This window comes from Epinephelus lanceolatus, chromosome 9, assembly GCF_041903045.1.
Source record: "Epinephelus lanceolatus isolate andai-2023 chromosome 9, ASM4190304v1, whole genome shotgun sequence".
NCBI classification, from domain to species: Eukaryota; Metazoa; Chordata; class Actinopteri; order Perciformes; family Serranidae; genus Epinephelus; species Epinephelus lanceolatus.
In genome coordinates this window covers 28,968,583-28,989,408 of record NC_135742.1, presented here as the reverse complement: position 1 = coordinate 28,989,408, position 20,826 = coordinate 28,968,583, and the positions used below count along the sequence as shown (strand labels likewise).

The following is a 20,826-nucleotide window of genomic DNA, read 5'->3' as shown; positions in this document are numbered from 1 at the left end:
CTGCTCCTCTAATGCGATCTGTATAATCCACATAACACACCATCGACTGTTTTCATGGGAGTGTTCCTTCAATAGAAATCAGTCACTGCCAAATCAGTGGATTTTCCAGACTAACCAGGATATTGTTTTTTGGAAAGATACATTGCTGTTGAATTTTTGTAGTAATTTGTCAGTGCATTTTGATCTGTATCTCAGTCATTTAGCCCGACAGCACATTGTTTTATTCGTAGACTGTGCATCAACAGTTAGTGAGGGATGCAGCCACTGCAGAGGCGACAGCTCAGCCCAGACTTACCCATAATCCATTTACTGTGTGTCATCAGCTCCAGGCTGCTCGCGAAGGAAAGACAATTCTTGAATCTGACTGACACCACGCTATTGTCTCAGTGGAATGCAATCAAACAGTTACACAACTTGAGTGTAGCTGCTGCATGTGTGTGTGTGAGTCTGTGTGACTATTCTTGTGTTGTGGGTTCATGCAGCAACCTATCAGTGGTTATACAATATGGTTATGGTTATGGGGGAGACAGAGGTTATCTGAGGGAGAGATCATTGTCCCTTAACTTCTTGTCATTAGTTGCATCACAGTCCTTGCCGATGGACGGTCACAAATATCATCAGCTGTTATTCATTATAGCTGCTGAGCTGTTGCATAAATTTTTACGACTCTGAACAAACGAAGGAATAGCTATGATGATAGTGCTTACATTTTTACCCCCTTTTTAATTAAAGTTAATCTGAATAGGCTGTAAAGTGTTTGGTCTTAATGAGGCTGGATGGCGTAAAGGTCATCAATTTGTAACCCCGGCCTGCAGGATAGGCTGGAAAATGGAGAGCTACTTCATCTTTCTTGTGAGCTTAGCTTTAAAACTTGAATTCCCCTCCAGTGAAAATGAAGTGTCTAACCTTGTCAGCATGTCCATATGGTGTTTTAATGCTATAAGACAAATCATATGCAAAATAAGCAGTCAGTGCCATGGCTGAGCATTTACGCCTTGTTCTCAAGAACGCAGAGTCTGACTCTCAGAGTTTGTTACGTCACAAACCTAAGGAACCAGCCCCGTCAACTTGCAAAACAAGGGATATCAGAGGAGAAGCAGATGTAGCTATGTACCGGTATTTTGCAAGTTAAGTTTTCACTTTAATTTCAACATGTCAGACCTGGTGATCGGAAACAAGGTTTCTTATCTATCTTTAAAAAATCTAAATATCTAATTTTGATTAACAGAGATGAGTTTTTAGGGGTTAAACCAAAGCCCAGGGAGGAATTTCAAAGATAACCTTTAACCTTTTCTCTTCACCAATGCAGTGGTTTAAAACTGTCTGAAAGATATATTATTGTCTGCTCAGGTCTTCACACAGGGATAAGACATTGTGTTGCAACCAACAGGTGTTCAGTAAAAGCTGCTTATGTAACGATGTGAAGCTCAGGGTCTCAGATGGATGAGAATATCAAAGCCTGCTAGATTACAAAGCAAACAGAGCTATTGTGGGTGTGATAAAAGTGTGGTTGTACTTCACTCACTATGATGACCAAATGTCCTCAATGAAAGATGAAAAAAAATATTTCAAACTTTATTATCTTTCAAAATCCTCCAAACAGCATTGTTGGGAAATATTACATTGCATGAAGTTGCTGCTTGTGTTTGCACGTCTGTTTTTCTGTTCACAGTTCCTGTACACAAGTTGTTTTCTCAAACTATGTCCTCAGGCGGTGAACTTCTGGCAAGTGCTGGTGATGAATGACGAGCACACAGAGCGTCGATACCTGCTCTACTTCCTGCTAGGCTGGGGACTTCCAGCTCTTGTCATCATTGTACTCGTCATCGTCTTGCTCGGCGGCTTCGGATGGACCATACACAGTGTGTACGGACTGGTGCTAGGAGATGTGTGAGTGGACAGTGCAGAACACATGCACACAAATACACACACACACACACACACACACACACACACGAGTCTTTAGGACGGATCAAAGGGAGGTGGAATTGACCCAACACTGACGTTATCTTTTTTTTTTTTTTTACAGGCGTTACAAGCAGACCCGTGAGTTGCTTTTTTAAACCGGTCTGAGTCAGTCATTGTCTTTTTTTAGGCTTAGGTAAATTCCACTGCAGGCAGGAGTAGAGCAAACAGAGAACACCTGAGCCAGTGACATCATGTGAGGAGGTAGCTCGGCCAATCAAATGAATGAAATAATGTGTCTCCCCACACAGAAATATGAGTCTTCACCGTAGAGGTGGAGGCTTTTTCACAGCAGGGTGTAGGGCGGAAGGGAGAAACCTTAAAATAAATTACTGTTTGTGTGAGCTAAAAATAACTAGGTGGCATCTATGTATAGAGAATCGTAGAAACACAACAGATGAGGTCAGTTTGTAAAAACCTGAACAAGGGTCCCTAGTCAGGTACGTCTAAGTTTAAGTTTGTGCGTGTTGTAATTCCTAAATTAAACTTCTTACATTGCAGTGTACATGCTTTAAGGGTGTGTAGTCGTGCGTGCATATCAGGCAATTTCAAATACTGATGAAGTTTCAACCCTTGAATGACATCTAAAATTAGCCCGAGAGGTCTTAGGTGTGGCTGTTATCCCTGGGATCGAGTGAGTATGCGTGTTTCCTGTGGGTGGGTGTGTGTGAGACAGTAAGCTTACACATGAGAGATTCAAGAATACAGAGGAGTATTCAGTTTCCCTGGAAGCGTACCTTCCTCTTACAGGGAATGAGGCAGCCTTTGAATCCCCTCTCTCTCCCCATGCGTGTAAACAACACGCTGTTTCGTTTTCTCGCAGCTCAAGTTGTCTCAGGTTCACCCTTCCTGCGTACAAACAGGTGTCAAGCTCAGGCCTTGCGTCAGTGAATATTTTCGTGTCATACATATTGCATTTTTATGTATTTGTTTCATACATATTTCATATATATTCTAACAAAATAACTCGTTTTTCTGTCTGTTTCTGTCATGATTCCTTATTTTTGTCACCCTCTCTGTCACAGCCGTGGTGTTTTTGCCCTGTCCTCCGTACAGTCAGTACTTACAGGCCTTGTTAAGGTTTTCATCTACCTAGCTGAGTCTTACATGTGAGAGCTCCTGTTCATGCTGTGTTGGTTTGACCTCATTTCAGTTTTACTGTCACACATTGGTTGTACATCTTAAATTGAGCATGTATCTCTACATTATTTATTATAATAAACTTTTTGGCCTATTTATTGATATTTTTTAACTTTCTGAATGTTTTAAAGGTCCAGTGATGAAGATATGAGGTGTTCATATCTACATAGGGAGCAGGTCCTCGTCCATGGAGTCTGCCATGTCTCTACAGTAGCCAAACATTGACTCTAGATACCAGCCACTAGATAGCCACTAAATTTACCTAGATATTAGGGCTGCAACGATTAGTCGACTAATCGATGACTAATCGACTATAAAAATAATCTGTGACTATTTTAGTAGTCGACTAATCGGTTTGAGTCATTTTTCATAGAAAAGTACTATAAAAGTATCCCAAAATACTCTTATTGCAGCTTCTTACGTTCAAATATTGGCAGCTTTACACACTCTCCCATGACGGTGAACTAAAACCCTTTGGCGTGAGTACGAAACAAGACATTAGATGACATAATTTTGGGGTTTGGGAGAGATAGACCGACATTTTTCAACATTTTAACAAATTTTTCGATAAAGTGATTAGTCAACTAATCGAAGAAATAATCGACAGATTAGTCGACAATGAACATAATCATTAGTTGCAGCCCTACTAGATATTACACACTGTCCCTTTAAAATGATATGATATAAATACAAAATAGCTTCATGATGATTACCTACTGCAAAAGCCAATACTTATTCTGATGCCACATTCAAGCCTTACTTTCATGTTAATTACTTACAGTAAGTAGTCCTCTCTTACTTGTTACTCATTACCCAAGCACAGTTTATAAGCAGAAGTGATAATAAAAATTTTACTACAGATGCATCACCCAACTGGGGTTTGCTAGTGCAGTAGATCCCATAATTGTAACCAAGTTGAAAAAACAGTTTATTTACAGCTGTATTTTACAAGTTCTTATTTGAGTCTAAGATGATAAATGGTGTTACCTCGACGGACTGATTAATGGTTAGGTTGGCTACTTTATAGGTTATGAATTTGCCTAAGTAATTTTCTGTGGAGGCAGATATTTACACCTGACAACCACTGTATCTATTCCATGCGGGCTGTTTTATAGCCTCACCTGGGGAAATGTAAATTTACAACTTTAATGTCCTGCAGTCACCTGATGCGAGTCAAAGGCTACTGCAGCAGCACATGTCTCCTTAAGTCGGAGTTAATTTATACCTTTAACTTTATATTAGGTGTTCCTTAAATAAGGCATTGTGCTTAAATGACCATTACACTACACAAAGCTACATGTATAGAAAAGACAGCCCAAACAGTATTTCTGTGAGAATTCCCCAGAAAGGACATTTCTTGCTCTATTTCTTCTCTCCTAAACCATCAAGTTAGTGAAATGATCCCCTGGGTAATGTTCTCTTCATTCACTCCAGGAATCCTGGGATTTCACTTTTTTGTGAGACTTTCTCTACAGTACGGTCTCATTCTCTCACAAGGCCACATAAACAAATATCCATATTCCAGTGTGTTTACACTCTCATAGTCTGGCTGTCTTGCTGGCACAGGGTGAGGCAGTGCTTTATTTGGCATACCTCATGTTATGTTATGGCTAGCATAGCTCCAATTATTTCTCTGGGATTACTCAGGCCTGCGGTGAGGTCCTATCTGTTTCTTACGCTCCCACCAACGCAGGGGCCGAGCTTGTTTTGTGAAAAGGGCAGAGTCACAAGAGTGTTTTGATAGTTGTTTGGCAGTTACAGTTTGTATGAGGATGTTGATTTTCCCAGAGAAAAAAAAATGTTTTGCTCAGTTTTCTTTAATAAAGAAAAAACATGTCTGATTGGACAGAAGCCGGGAATAGACTCCTGAGATTTCCCATGAACACAAGTTGACTCACACCAATAGACAAAGCTTTATTGTATTAAAAAAGATAGCTTAAATAAGGAGTTCCACTTTTTCAGGAGATAAGCTCCCTTTTAACCTTTGGCTGTTCGGCAGAATCAGCAGATGAACTCACATAACCACTCCGTATTCATCTCCCTTTCAAAGCAGGATGTGTTGTTTGTTCTTTCAAGAAAGAGAAAAATACTCTTAAGCGCCTTTGGCCCTAAATTATCTCGCTGTTGCTGCAGGGTGACGTGGTTGCTCAGAAGATTTAAGAACATACATGTTTTGCCGTTGAAGGGAAAAGCTGCTATTGAACAAGAATGCAGCGAGTCTTAGGCAGGCTCAGAGGTCTCAGCAGCTAGATCCTGTTTGTGAAACCTAAAGAAACAAAGTCTTAACTTGAGTAAATATAGAGCGATATAGGCGTGTAATATGTTTGCGTTTTCCGAAGCTTACCTTTGAGCTGGGCGGACTCTTATTTATAGCTTTTTAGCATGACTCCCTTCTCTCAGTCTCTCTTTCAGTTTCCTCTTTTTTACCTTTTTTTCTTTTTCTGCTGTTTTTTACACTAACTGAAAAACAGTCATTTACAGTTTTGTCTGTCCGCTCTCTACTCTAGGTGCTTCATCCCAAACATCTATGCAGCTCTGTGCACGGCAGTGCTGGTGCCTCTCATCTGCCTGGTTGCAGTCATGGTTGTATTCATCCACGCCTACCAGGTCACTCAGCAGTGGAAGGCCTACGATGACATTTACCGTGGACGAACCAACAGCACAGGTACCAGCAGTGTTGAGCAAGTTATTCTCAAAATGTAATATATTACATATTACTAGTTACCGTCATTTAAAAGTAATAAGTTACTAATTACACTACTTTTAGGTTAGTTTGACCAAAATGACCTCAGGAGAACTACTAGGCATTTTAAATGGATGAGGGTCATGTTGGTTCACAGCAGGTAATCAAAGCCCAGAGGCTTAAGTTTATTCCAGTTGATTTCAAGTGCTGCGCAGGTCTGACCCATTCATGGATTCACATACAGTGGTTACCACATTGTATTAAAATTCCTGCTTGTATTAATTATATCATGATGATATAGAACAATGAAATAGCCTTGGACACAGTGAGGGTCAGACAGAGGATCAAAGTCTGATAATTATGAGATATGGATCAATATTTGTGACTCTATGATATGAAACACAATAAACAAATATTGAGATAAGTACAATAAACAGAGTGGTGTGCAAGCAAGTCACTATGACAAGCGCAAATTAATAGACCGGAGCTGGAGGACCCACCTGCCGGTTGCTGGTTTGCCGGTCAGCTACAACAGCACCGGAGAGAATTATACGTAAGAATGGGACTGTGTGCTGGCATTGCTCAGCAGTTTTAGGGGATGTGAATGGAAACATCCAACTTATACCAACATCACTTAAATATGTCGATTACTGGGATGTGTAAAAAACAAACCTGAGGCCAGGTAGCTTTAGGGCGCAAAAGCAGAATGGGATATGGCATAGGTATATCAGTGGAAACACACTGGACATGGTAACGCACACGATCACCAGCACCCTTCTATAAGGTAGGGTATGATGAATGACATGACAACACACAACAACCTTTAGGGGATGTTTTTTTGTGGTGGTGAACGGGCAGAAGTGGAGCGGTGTGGGTTAATGAAAACCGAAAACAATAAACAGTTTATTTCGGGTGGTAATACATGGCATGTCATTGTAAATGTAATAATATTACCTAAAGTCCTTGTGGTATTACTTAATCATTCATTTCCGTAGCCACTTATCCCATTGCGGGTCGCGGGGGGCTGGAGCCTATCCCAGCTGACATTGGCCGAAAGGCAGGGTACACCCTGGACAGGTCGCCAGACTATCGCAGGGCTGACACATAGAGACAGACAACCATTCATGCTCACATTCACACCTACGGACAATTTAGAGTCACCAGTTAACCTGTATGTCTTTGGACTGTGGGAGGAAGCTGGAGCACCGGCACCCTGTACAGATAGGCTCCCCTGCCCTGGGTTCAAACCAGTAACCCTCTTGCTGTGAGGCAACAATGCTAACCACTGCATCACTATGCTGCGTTATATTACTTTGTTACTGCTAAAAAGTAATATATTACTGTAAGTAACACGTTACCCCCATTACTGGGTACCAAATACATGCATGTGCATTCACAAACAAAAATGAATGCAGTTTTACATTAAGCATAGCTTTGAGAAATGTGCACTCTACTGTAAGAGGCAAAAGTAGGTATGTCCATTAAAGATAAGAACTCAAGCTAAAACTGCTCAAGTTTTCAGTTACACAATCTCTTACGTACAAACACCGCAAAAACAAGTAACCTGCTACCAGGATGCCCTCAGGAACTAGACTGCATCCACCCCTATTTTTTCTGAAAGTTTCAGCCCCTATTTTGCTCAGCTTACAGGCTCTGTCTCTGTCTGCTGCGTATGTGCCCAGTGGGTTTATGATACTGGAACAAATAAAAGCTGCTTTTCTGAATGAAGCAATGCTGTTTATTCAGCCATTGCACTTAAATGTGTTTTCACACACTTTAAATGCACTCATTGCAGTGCAGTAAGTGGAAACAACCTCAAACTTTACACAAGATTTTTGTTTGCAGAGAAATACCGTCACAGAGTTACGGTCAGTATGAATCAGCAGCATTTATTTAGTGCAGTCGGTCATCTCGCCCACACATGACGATTCCAGCCAAACCGCTTTAGTCCCTCAGTATCATGGCTGCAATCAGTGGCCATCTGTGAGAATCAGCAGGTTTTAGCTTGTTTTGCTCAGTCAAGGCCCTCCAATGACAAAGCAAAGCCTGAATGCCAGTCCTTTGGCTGGCAGGCAGTTTGGCCTACACACTGTGTGTGGCCTCTGAAGTCGTGTAGGAAACCAAAACAGTGCTTTGCGGAGCTGCAGGTCGGTGTGCATTATTAAAAAGACAGCAATACTTTCTTCTTCACAGGCCAGGCTGAGGCTAAAGGTCAGCCTGCAGGATTTTTTGCCTGGCAGGAGAATACACTGTGATGGTGTGGACAGCAGACATCAAGAGCAGACAGAGTTTGAGTAGACGGGATGTGTTTGGAGTGAGGATTGGGATGAGGAGACCAGGGATATGGTACTGTATGCTGAATGAAAAAGTAGAGAGGAAGCAGTACAGCAAACAAGGTTTCTGAGGCTTCTAAAACTCTTTATTTACCCTGAGAGAGAGAAGGAGAGAGCAAATGCAGGGGAAAGTAAGCACAGCACAGGCTATTCAAAGCAGCAGTGTGAGTGTGGCACAAGCACAGAGGACAGAACGGCCCTTGAGGTGCGAATATGTGTGTCCAGTTCTGTGTAGAACAGCTGCGCTGTGAAAAGCCTGCACATGAATGGGAATTCAAATGAATTGAAAAACACAAAACTGGACAGCAGTAGGCTTTGTCAAAGTTCATGCAGTGATGGATCAGTGTTGGTTGCACCTTGAAGTTTAATGTGGATGCATAATGACACAATACTACCCCATATACACGTGCACATTTATAGGAGCACAACCTGCAGACAAAGTGTATGGACAGCTTTCTCCTTTTGTTGTAGCTTTTGGCAGAGAGCAGTCAGTATTCTTTGCAATACATCAGTATTGGCTTTGTCTTAGTGTGTCCAGAGTCCAAAGGGGAATAAAACAAATGTAAGGGAAAGGCTTGTAGTATCTTATTGTTCTTAACACAGGCTATGCCTCTGCACATTCCCTGGACTCCACATTTTATATGGTTTAACAGGTTTAAAAGCCGCAGGCACTTTTATTGCAGCCCTGATGAGTATCAGTCCTGCAGAGTGTAGTGGTCAGACAAAAGAACAATCATAAGAAAAATCTTTTGATTCACCTGAATGCACTAATCAGACATGTTTTGCCTCAGCTTGACGGTTCCATCCGGCTAAGGTTCGTGCAGAAACCTGTTGGATCACTGACGCTGTTCAGACAATGAATATTTCAGTCGCCAACATTTTTTAATGCTTTACTGCAGCGAACAGCTGATGAGATAAGATGAGGGCTAATCTGTGCGTGTATTTGTGCGCTTGCCTGATTGTGAGAAACCCACACGTAAAACTCACATGGCCATGCGAGATATAGCAGGGCTTCTGACGTCAGTGAAATCAAGCAAGTATCGGTATTGTGTGTTGGTCCTGACCTGCAGACCTGTACCTGCACCTCAGTAAAGATTAGAACTCCATTGTGCCCAAATAAAAAAAACAAAAACAAACAAATCTGAACTTGCAACAGCACTATTCAAAGCACATTGGGTAGCTCTTATCACAGCCCTGAATGAACCCACAAGGTGTGTTTGCGAGACATGATGTTCTCTTGATACAGAAGTAAACAGACTTTCAATTTGCAGCGGAGCAGAGTTGAAAGAAAAAATATTATTGTTCTATTTTTATGGCTCCAAGTGTTCCCCGACTGCACTTTGATTGCTGATTGGTCAAGAATGTGGAAATAAACAAATAAATGTGACGGATGAGCTTTGATTGCAGAGGTGCTGAGTGTTTTATGTACTTGGTGTGTTTGAGGATCTGCAGTTGCTTTAATTGGATGCCAGACATGTGTTTCTGTTTTGCTGTCATCATCGTTATCAATGGCCTTGGAATGCAAACTGTAAATGGATTAGGGTGGATTAGTTTTCACATATCTGATTTTATATTCTGTTTTGTTATGGCTACAATATGCACATATTATTTTATAGTTTTGTTTTTGTTTTTAGGAAGAGTTTGTTTTCCTCATCCAGCCATAATGAGACAGCAAATCACCAAACATGGAGATTGTTACTTCAGAGTAATGTGACTGCTAAAACAGCAAAGCCTCAATCTGCTGTATTATGATGACAATAGCTTGAAATAAAGGCCATTGCTTTGTGTTTGCCTGAAAGACAGAACTGATATTAGCAACAATTCCACACAAACTAACCCTGTAAGGTTGAATTTTTCTAAGGCAGGTGCAGTACAATACATAATACACATTTAATATTACTTAATACATCTGCTCCACTACACTCCAGAGGAAAGTATGTACTGCTTTGATTTGATTTTTTATGCTAGTTTCTTCTAGGAAACTAGTAAAGGATAAACTGGATAAACTTAGAAAATACTATCAAAAAAATTTGTACAATACTAGTGGTCTCTTGACACATTTCAGATGTCCACGAGATGTTTTACATGACAGATTTGAAGCGTTTCGTTCCGTTCTCTTTAGCAGCACCAATGTCGATAAGCAGTAATTGCAGGTGTGCATTTGGATCTCACTTCCCAGGATTCCATACAGAGTCGCCTGTGTGATGTCAGTGCTGTTTTTTGTTTGTTTGTTTGCTTGTTTGCAGTACACGTTTAAAACAAATCTGAGTTAAAGAGTGAGTCTGTTGCATTAGCTTCGCCTATCCTCTCTGGCGGACGAACCACTGCTCGGCGATAAAAAAAAAGGATCATGATCGTGCAGTACTTACAAAGTGTCCTGCAAATGTCGGTGCAGAGACCCAGTTTGTAACACTAAAAATACAAGAGCTTTCATCAGTGGGCCATAGTCTCAGTCACCATTGTGATACCTCATTCGGCGATGGATAGCGACTTATCTATAGTGACTTTATGTCAATTAAAATCTTTGAGATTACAAGATCCACCAAAGAGAAAATTGCCCTCTAAACATCTTTGATTGGTTTCATTTAAATAACAGTTTAAGCCACAAAGAGGTGAAATTATCTAATATTTTACAAGAAAAATAAGAGAATGGTCCAAAAAATCTTGTCATTTGACCCTGTGAGGGAGTCACTGGACCAAACTGTATATAAAGTAGTTAAACGCACTGCTGCCTGTCATGCATCGGCATTAACAATCTAATAATGTGATATATAATTTATAATATATCAGTTACAGGGGCTTTTTTCTGAAGAATTAATACCTAACTTTGTTAGATTTTAAGGACATTTTGCCGCTAATACTTTTGTTTATTTACTAAATTGAAATTTTGAATGCAGGGCTTTTATTTGTAATGGGATTTTCTTAAATTGTAGCGCGTATTTGAGTAAAGGATCTGAGTATTTTGTCTTCCACTGTTGGCCTTTTTTTCCTTTGTAAATTGATAAATTTACTTGTCTTTTGCTGCTACCATGAAAGCCCACACACAAAAAACATGCACTCTGAACTGTAGTGTTAATAATATCATTACTCTCACTAGAATATTGAAATTAAACCATATAAAAGACACAGCTTTAACTGTGCTGTGATGTTCACACTTAGTTCACACAGATATATTACTTGTGTGTGGGCTGTTTGTGTGCTTAACACACACTTATTACAGCTTGTTGTTATTACAGCTGCTGACCTTTCTTTGACAGAGATGTCAGCACTGTCTTGAGTTTCTGCCTCGGCTGTTTTTGTTGAATCCGAGTTCTCCTTTCAGTTTGTCCTCTCACACCAGGAACCAGCTCTGGTCAAATGGAAACTGGGGCCTGTGCTCCTGTGGAGAAAAGTAGCTCCCTCATGTCCAGAGAAAATCACTACAAATAGATTTGAGCAGAAACTGCACTACTGGGGGTCGTTAAACAGTTTGTTTACCTCTGAGCTTTGCCGGACCGAAAGATACCCATGACATCATCTATCATGTTTAACGTGAAGGCTTACATATGCATTAATGCATGTTCACACACATAAAAGTATATGCAGACATACAGTAACTACAGAGAACTTGTGCCTGCTCTGCTTCTTTCTTCTTAGTGGTGTCAAGCCAAACAGTCAGTCAGCATTTGGCTCTGGGAACCTGTTCTTACTGTGGGAGCTCTGCCCTGTCCGCAGACTGGAATGTGCTTACATGGTTGGAAAACTCAAACCAGGGAGGGAGCAGATAGAGACAGATGTGCAAAATAAAAGTAACAAGAACAAGATAGACACAGCCTATGTTGCTCTGACTGGAAACAGTAGAAGGGTTGAGAGTCCTGAGAAAAACAACGGTGAAGAACAACCGATCAACAGGCTTATGAAGCAGATTTACAGACTCTGAACAAGCACACACCAAAATAACACAGAATGTCCAGAGTGAGCAAAAAGCACAAAGAGGTGTGAAATAAAAATACTGAAGCATCGGAAAACAATGAGCACTGGCGAAATGAATAATGACTTACAGGAAACAAGTCTCAAAGGGAAAGGGAGAGGCATGAATAGAAATAAGGAGGAAACAGCGCTCAGAAAGTACAGCAGGGTTCAGCCGGAGGAAAGCTGCAGTGAGATAAGGAGCAGAACTTGGAGCAGAGTGGAGCTGACAGGTTGGTGGAAGTGGCACCTAAGTGAAGGGCTTTTTGTGCAAACTTGGGGCCAGCGCCCTGTGTTTCCATCCTACTTGTGAAGTGAACTGTACAGCCTGCCCTACATAACACCGGCCAGCAGCCGACAGAGTGACTCAGCAGTGCAATTTTGAATTGGTACATTTTACCTCCGTATTCAAAGCATTTATGTCTGTCTGGGGTACAAGTGATTGTAGATGTCACCTTGAAATTCATTTGTTATGCATTAGATTAATCTTATGGTGCACTCTTTTGTAGATTTGATAAAATATTCTCCATGTGGTCATGCAACAGATAATACGACCATATGGAGCATGACAAGTTATCAATGGTACATCACACTCTCAACCACACAAGATGATCTTGCTGCAAACTCTACCCACCCTACCAACCCAGCCTTCTACACCCCAACAAACACACACACAGAAATACACAGAGCATCACAGACATTGCATGCATAAAGTCTTTTCACAAGTAATGCAAATGCATACATAAAGTAAGTTGCTCAGCTTTGTAGCTTTATTGAAGCAACAGAAATGCAGTATGGTTGCAGAAAAACATTTGAGTGTCATCTAAAATCACCCTTGAGCTGGCAACACAGGCTGCTCTCATGCACTATTTGTACTTATACCTATGAAAAGTAATGCACAGTAATTCGTATTTAACCCATGTAATCATGAGCAAAGAGGCTGTGCTCATGCACTGACGGGAGCAAAGGAGGGAGTCAGGAGTATAAAGAACAACAAAATCAGCATGGAAGGTAGTCAGGTCAAGCACACATAGGATTTTGACCCAGGAGTCCACTATTCATTGTCCCTTATGCAAGGGGCAACGAATAGTGGACTCCTGGGTCAAAATCCTGGATGGTGAAGACATGACCCATCCTACTCTGCCTTACTTTGCCTCTGCCTAACCATAACCAATCTCACTCCTCATGCCTAAACCTAACCAACCCAACCAAAAGTCAACACTGAGTTATTTTAAGTTGTATATATACGCCACAACACAGCATCACGTTACATTAAAGCCACAGTGTGTAGGAATTTCTCCCATCTAATGTTGAAATCATATATTGCTTTCAAACGGATAGCGCACTCTGGCACCTCACTGTTTCAAACATGTATTGCAACAACGGTAGCCGCTGTGTGCCAAAAAGCTATGTTAACATTGATGAAAGCATGTCATCCGATACTTCATGGAGTATTCAATCAGGCTCCTACAGACACAACCGACGGGAGCTGACAAACCCCCTCCTCACCATACTGATTGTGTTTACAACGTAGGACTGTTGGGGTGGGTGTATATCACAACAAACCAATCACGTCTTGTCTTTTGACAACTGACAAGTGGCTCAACCTCACACACCTCATCCCTCTCCTCCCATCACTGTTAGCTAACAGCAGCGCTGGCCTGTGATTGCATTACCTTTCTCCTTCAGCAGCTCTTTCCACCTGGGAAAGGCTACCCCAATGTTGACCCTCGTTTTTTTAATTTGCCGGTCTCGTTGCCTTGTTGATTCCCGTTTGCGCTTTCTTGGTGACGAGGAGTCCATCTCCCGTGATGCTGCATATGCATGATCCTGCCGGGGTATTTGCGAAGCACCTCTTGCTTCTCTCCTTCAGCTTCTCAGTCACGCAGCACTGGCCTGGCTCTCAATGAAAATGCTGAAGGCGGGGCTAGTCCCTGGTAGTGGTATATGTCCCCTGCTGGCGGATGAATTTTCAAGATGGCAAAACGTTATGGAACCCCCCCAAATGACTTACCTGCCCAATGTACAAACAAATCCTAAATTCTCCTTTTACAAGAATAAGTCAGATTATTGGTGGAGGTAATAATACACCAGTGATGACATATTTTTGCCAATAAACAACTGAAAATGCTACACAATGTCCCTTTAAGTACGTACGTCATTTTTTCCTAAACTGTTACAGGCACTTTTCGTAAGATATACAGCTGTTGGATGAGGATACACTAAACAACAACAGGCTAATGATATTCAGTTCTCAAACTTTCTTTGTTACTTTTTAGTTTGGTCATATAATTCCTAATATTCTGCCTCTTAAGGCCTCAATTCATCAAGTTAAAATTTATCAGACCGAGGCTAATGCTAACAAATCAAAAAGATGTGGGACTCTAATTAGATGGTAATGGCTGAAAATGTCCCCGCAGTGTTTACCCAGGATCTCCCATTAGCTCTACACATTACAGCCACTGTGAGTATGGTGTTCACGACGTGGGTGGGTTTTTAATATTCTGTTGACAATGTTCAAATTAGATCAGTGAATTACACCTGTGACAACCAGCTGGCAAACAAATCCCTTCCCCTCTTTTGTGAAGCAAATGATGCTAACACAAACACTTAGCAAGCAGGCTATAATGTTTATGCTTTTCTCTTTTGTAAAATTCTCTTTTCTTTACAAGGAACCATGTTCAGTTAAAAATGTAGCGTTACTAGTCTTGTTTGAGCATTTTCTCCTAAAAGAAACAAGCTGGATAGGAGTGAGCTTGTTTATTTGTCAGGCCGCTGTCTCTCTCCCTCTTTGTTGTGATGACTCGTTCTTGACACTTGACTCAGTCTGCTCCTGATTGGCAGTGCTCATTTTGTTTGTCCTCTGATTAACCGTTCCAATAATAGGTGAGAGAATGATTTTTTCAAGCTGGGAGGAACACCATGACCCGATGTAGATGAGGCGCAAGGACTCGCCACTGGCCTTTATTCAGTCTCCGCCTCAGTATGAGACAGAGGTTCTTCACTTGAACGCTCACATCATGAATCATTAAAAGTACAAAGGGCAATGGCTAAAAGGAATCTAAATGTATCCGTCTTTACTTTTATAAATAAAGTCTGTGTCGCATGACATACTGTATGCCTGGTATACGCTGTATCAGCCCTGCAAGAAAGTGGGTTACCAGTTGCTATGGGAGAGCTCAGTTTAGAAACACGTGCAGAGAGATCTCTTGGTGGTCTTATCTTAGAAACACTTGACGCAGTCCAAATACAGCAGATCTGTTTCAGCATTTTTCTGCATGCTGTGTTGTGCAGAGTGGTGTGTGTTCATTGTAAACAGCATGCAGGAGAAAGACTTGGCATTTTGGCACGAGGCCATGTTTGTTTTATGGCAAGTGTTGATTTGAATGCTTATGTGTGAAAGCATGATTATAGGGCCATATTTACTTAAGGACAAGCAGAAAGTACAAACTCTCAAATTATAGAGAGGGGCACACCTGTCTCCAAAACAGTGCTTAATTTATTGACATTAATTAGTTTTAAAACCTGTTGTGGCCTTGAGTAGGTAAATTGTGAGACTTTAGGATGTTTCCATTACATCTATCAGACCGTATTGGCTGAAATGCAAAATTGGAGCCCATCCGCTATCATGTGACAGCTGTTTAGCTTTTTATTAGCTTTTCTAAAAGCTTACCTGCATTCCTATGCTATCTGTTCATTGAGATAAGCCATAATGACCTGCACACAGAGCAGGAAGTCTTGACCGGTATATCCCTTATCTGGATATCCAACCTATTTACATAGCCAGGCCATCAAATACCAACTTTTTTTATGTCCCTCAGCATCTCGTAACGATGTACAGGCCAACCTTTAGCCCAGTGGTTCCCAACTGGTCCATCCACGGGGTCCAAATTTCTCCTTTGTCATTAGTTTGAGGTCCACACAGTTTAATACATTCAGGCTCACTGTTGGGTTTCAGCTAGTTTGCTGTCTCTGTCAAGTAGCTCGTTAGTCGCTCACTCTACAGCAGGAAACGGCACTTCAAAATAAAAACCCTGGGCCAGATATTCACTGTACTTCAAAATTAAGTGTGTTTTTTACAATCGTGACATATTTGCGAGTCACTTGTGGTCCACTACCCACTTTTGGACCGTAACCCACCAGTGGGGAACCATTGCTATAGCCTATCTATGTGACACACAGCTGAAACACATTGTAACATTTGGTTAATGTTGTGAAACCGTAACGGTTAGGTTTAAGCAACAAAACTACTTGCTTAGGTTTAGGAAAAAGATCATGTTTTAGATTAAAACATTACATATCACTTGATATGAATATGTCACATGACTCAGATCAGTGAGTGACGACTGTACGTTATTGTGTAGTCAAACAACATCGATTTTTGGTTTCACACAGGACACAAACTGTGGTCACCTGGTCGAAAGTCCGGTTTTGGTTGAACCATCCACCCCCCATCCCTACCACCTTACATACTCTGCTTCAGACCTTCATCAGACCTTTCATCAGTTGCTCTCAGCGCCAAGTATTGCTGTGGATGGGTTTACCTTGGTGTTACTTGAAAGCCCAGTGTGTCTCATAAAGATGCAAACGGGTGCCTTTGGCATCAAAATCACATTACAGAGCGCCAGTATTTGATGCCCTGCAAATGAGAACAGGATGAGATATCTGCTGGCTACGTGTGAACTCCTGGTATATTGGCCGTTGCCCCCAGAGGTTAAATACAGATCAAACAAATAGCCAATGGGTTCTGAGATTGGATGTTCAACCACTGGACAATGAATGCCAGCCACATTTACACACGTGTCAAGTGAATTAAGGAGTGATCATAATCTACTCCATTTTGCACCCTACCATTCCCTACCCTTAAAAAAAACAGTATGAATAAACGTGGGTTAACATGCTATACGTGCCAGTTGCTTATGCCATTTCTACAAACAAAAGGACTGTGCACACGGGCTCTTTGATCAGTTTCAGCATTCGTGGCATGGCAAATGCTCAATAGATGAAGCCCTGAGTGCATGCTGGCTTGTGTATTGCTTATTGGCATACATGAATGTGTGTGTGTGTGTGTGTGTGTGTGTGTGTGTGTATGTGTGCGTGTGCGCCTGGGGTCTTCTCAGCCAGCCTAATGTTTTTTTGCTCCTCAGCAATGTATAGCAAGCACTAGTTTGGGCTCTAATCAGGGTCCACATGACTCCACATGTAGACCATGTGTACTCATTAAGACTTTTGGAGCAGAAAAGGCGCTGCGCACCAATGCTGATTTGGGGCTGTAAGAGGTGGTTCATTAAACTGCTCCTGAGGCCCGCTCTTGGCTCTACTACTAACTACTGCTACTACCCAGCTTCAGAAAACACTGCAACAAATAAGGATAACTCTATACTGTGTCTCACCCAAAAACTAGATCATGCATCAACATCCGGACTCAAGCATGAAGGATGGATCATTTATATATCACATTAAACTATAAAATGTCCAAAGTAGTCATTCAGGTGTTTGTGTATGTCAACAATCATATAAGAATACAGCAGGTATTATGAGCCTTTACTCATCAACTATAAAAATGATAAAAGTTTATTAACTTGATTTTACAATAGTCATAAAGGAATAACTTCTTGATGTATTAACTTGTACAGATGCTGACTTTTAATCCTCCCCTGTTGTTATCTTTTGCTCCAGAGGTGCCGCTGGTCCTCTACCTGTTCCTGCTCATCTCCCTGGTCTGGTTGTGGGCAGGACTCCATATGGGCTACAGGTACCTGTGGATGCTCATCCTCTACGTCATCTTCAACTGCTTGCTGGTGAGCTTATTGATCTGTTTATCTATTTGTCTGTTGACATGTTCGCTCACTTGTCTGCCTTTTTATTTATTTGTTTATTTATACAGTTCTTTTATTTATACTCTCAATCAACAGCAACATCACCGTACCAAAAAAGATTAATGTAGTGATTCGCTATCCATTACCATCATTCCGAATCTAATTATTAGTGTTGTCATTAATATCACTGGCTCCATCAACATAAATTTAAGTTGTCATTTTTGTTAATGTTCCCAGTGCAGAGTCATGAAGTGAAACTAATCTAAAGAAATGTTTTGATATGCACCCTCAAGCTTGAAGTGTGTGAGTTTTAGCACTCTTTTCTCAGGTTTGACTTCAGCTGACATTAGAGGTACACTGTTATTTTGTTATACAGCTCCCAGTAGCACCTCCAAATCACCTCCCAGCAAAATGTTGCTGTTTCACTTTTGGCACACTGAGCCAGGAGAAGTAATGGGGCACAGTAATAATATCAAGATGTGTACTTTTGGATGAGATTTTATGGAACAGATTTTTATTTTCTGTGTGGTAGTTGGTTAGTGTAGCCCTTTTCCCACTGGACAAAAGAATCACCAAGACCCACTTACATTTGTTTTTGTCTTCAGTGGGAAAGGTTACAATCGGCATTCATTCCCAGGACGAATGACTCTGCAGTAGTCCAAGGAATTTATCGGCTCCAGCTCAAATAGGCTCCGGTCGGCAGTGATGGAAACATGACACTCGGGTGGACACAATAATTTTGGCCCTTTTACAACACAATCCAGCATGCTACCACAACTTCCATCAGTCTTTGTCAAAGCAGCACTTGAGCATCAGTCCAAAAAAGTTGGCACCAATTTGAAAGTGAGACTGAACAAGTGAGAGATATAAAAAAGATTGTTTACCACTGGCCTCCATGCTGCTTCATACTGTTTACTGACCTGTTTTCCAATGTGTTTGTGATGTCAAACATGACACAAAAGAAAAGCAAACTCATCTATTGCAGCGCCGTGTACATGGCTTTGGTCTGCTGGCATTGGAAAAGGAGTCTATCTTTTATTTTAATTGTTTTTTTCTGCATTTAAAAAACCTGCATTTACATGCTAATTTGCATTCCATGCATTGTGATACCAGAAGGCCTCCTGAAATAGAATATTGATGATTTAGGCTACTAGACTAGTGTGTTGGTGTGGATGTGTTGATGCTTTGTTGACTCAGGGAGTGAGGGAGTGATGAAGGCTACTTCATCCCACTTTGAAGCCCTACTTTGATGTGTTGGCCGGGTCAGAGCAAGAGGAGCCTCAGGAGTGGAGACAGAAGCAGGGTTATCACCGTGTCACATCACTATGAAGTCTCTCAATGACATCTTTCTCTCTCTGTCCACTTTCTGTTTGTGCTTTTGTCTGTCTTTTTGCCTCTCTCTTAATTTGTCACTCCCCGTCTTTATTCCGACTCTGTGTTCCAAGAATGAGAGGAGATAAAGAAAGTACATTTATGAGGCACAAGATAACTGCATATCTCTTCACAGCTGGAAACTCCCAGACATTTATACTGCAATCCATTGTAACTTCAAAGAGTTGCGTAACAGACAATTATTAATGATTATAGGTTGAACTCAGCTGCCTCTGGTTTCAGCATTGAAAGTAGTTTCTATCAGAGATTAGATTTCTCCAAGGCCCAATCTCTTATGCAATTTATGGAAGACTTGCTTGATATAGAGATGACAATGTGCATCCTAATGACTTTTTTAATTGCACCTGGCTGATCAGAAAAAAAATGGTTTAGTGTGGATTGGGAGGATGTCTTTCTTTGAAAAAGCCTGCTTTCTTCCCCCAACCTGCAAGAGCTGCCAAACCATCTTAACAAGGATATTTTTAGGGGATACCATGCAGGACATACTGACCATCAGTGGCTTGAATCCAAAATAGAGTTTGACTGAAAAAGCTAGAATGTATTTAACACTAGTTTTAACAGTGTCACAGGAATGTAGTTATGTGGAGATGTCTTACATCTCGAGCAGCTCCACAATGCTGTCTTTCTAATGATACCCAGGAAGCTCTCCCAACTCTACTCTCTTTGGTACAATAGGATCTTTTCTTTCATGTCTAGTCTATAAATGTTTTGTGGTCTCTTCTGTCATCCTCTGAGAGACACCATCTGCGTGTAAAGTGTGCCATAACAGGTCTGTGGTAACCAGTGGTGATATGTAGCATCCGCACGCCAAAGACGATAGTGTTGCTCCAAAGTAAACTTCTCCTGCTGGTGAAGTGACTAATGAAGAGAAGTGATGTCAACGCCAACAGTCGATGTCGTACTTAACACTTGTTTATGAGCTCCAATAGAGTTTGTCCCACTCTGTGACATCATGTGGTCAGTTCCTTCAGCTGACCAATGGCGTGATTGTGCTCCTTAAAGTCAGTGGTCATCGGTTATGTGACCAGGTTTGTCAGTATGTGCAGTTCTGTGATACATTCCTTTTTGTCCTGAGACTGAGTGACCATTGCTTTTTTAGATTCCTTAACCTTTTTTTAACTTGTCCATGTTTTCTAGACACAAGTTTCATGTTGAACGAGGTAAAAATCCCGTCTTAATCCTATAGGAACATTTCAGATTAGAGTACTTTGTTCTTTCTGTAATGACCTTAATGTGTTCTTGTCTTTGATTCAGGCCCCTGAGGCCCCCTTAGTTTTCTGCCTCCAATCCTCCGATGTCCACTTCCACACAAATAACATACAGGCATGCACATACACACCCGCCCCCCTCTGCTGCCTCTATAGCAATCAGCTACATTTCTTCTGAGAAGGGGGGAATACAACATAAAAGGACTTCATGCCAGCCTAATAGATTGCCTCTCATTGCATCCAGTTTTCCTTGGCTTTCGGCGGGACAAATTCTGGCGACCCTCGGAGCCAACTTTTCAAACTCAGCATTCACAACAACAAAAAAAGTCTTTTAGAAA

General features: G+C 41.3%; 1 protein-coding gene across 1 annotated transcript in view; it reads left to right on the top strand.

The window, feature by feature from the left end:
• The window catches only part of adgrv1 (adhesion G protein-coupled receptor V1), a 130,921-nt gene that overhangs the window by 94,282 nt on the left and 15,813 nt on the right, over positions 1-20,826 (top strand). The window contains exons 90-92 of the mRNA XM_033619455.2: positions 1,712-1,890; positions 5,613-5,770; positions 17,749-17,870. Coding sequence (XP_033475346.2) covers positions 1,712-1,890; positions 5,613-5,770; positions 17,749-17,870 — 459 coding nt within the window. The remainder of the gene's footprint in view (positions 1-1,711; positions 1,891-5,612; positions 5,771-17,748; positions 17,871-20,826) is intronic.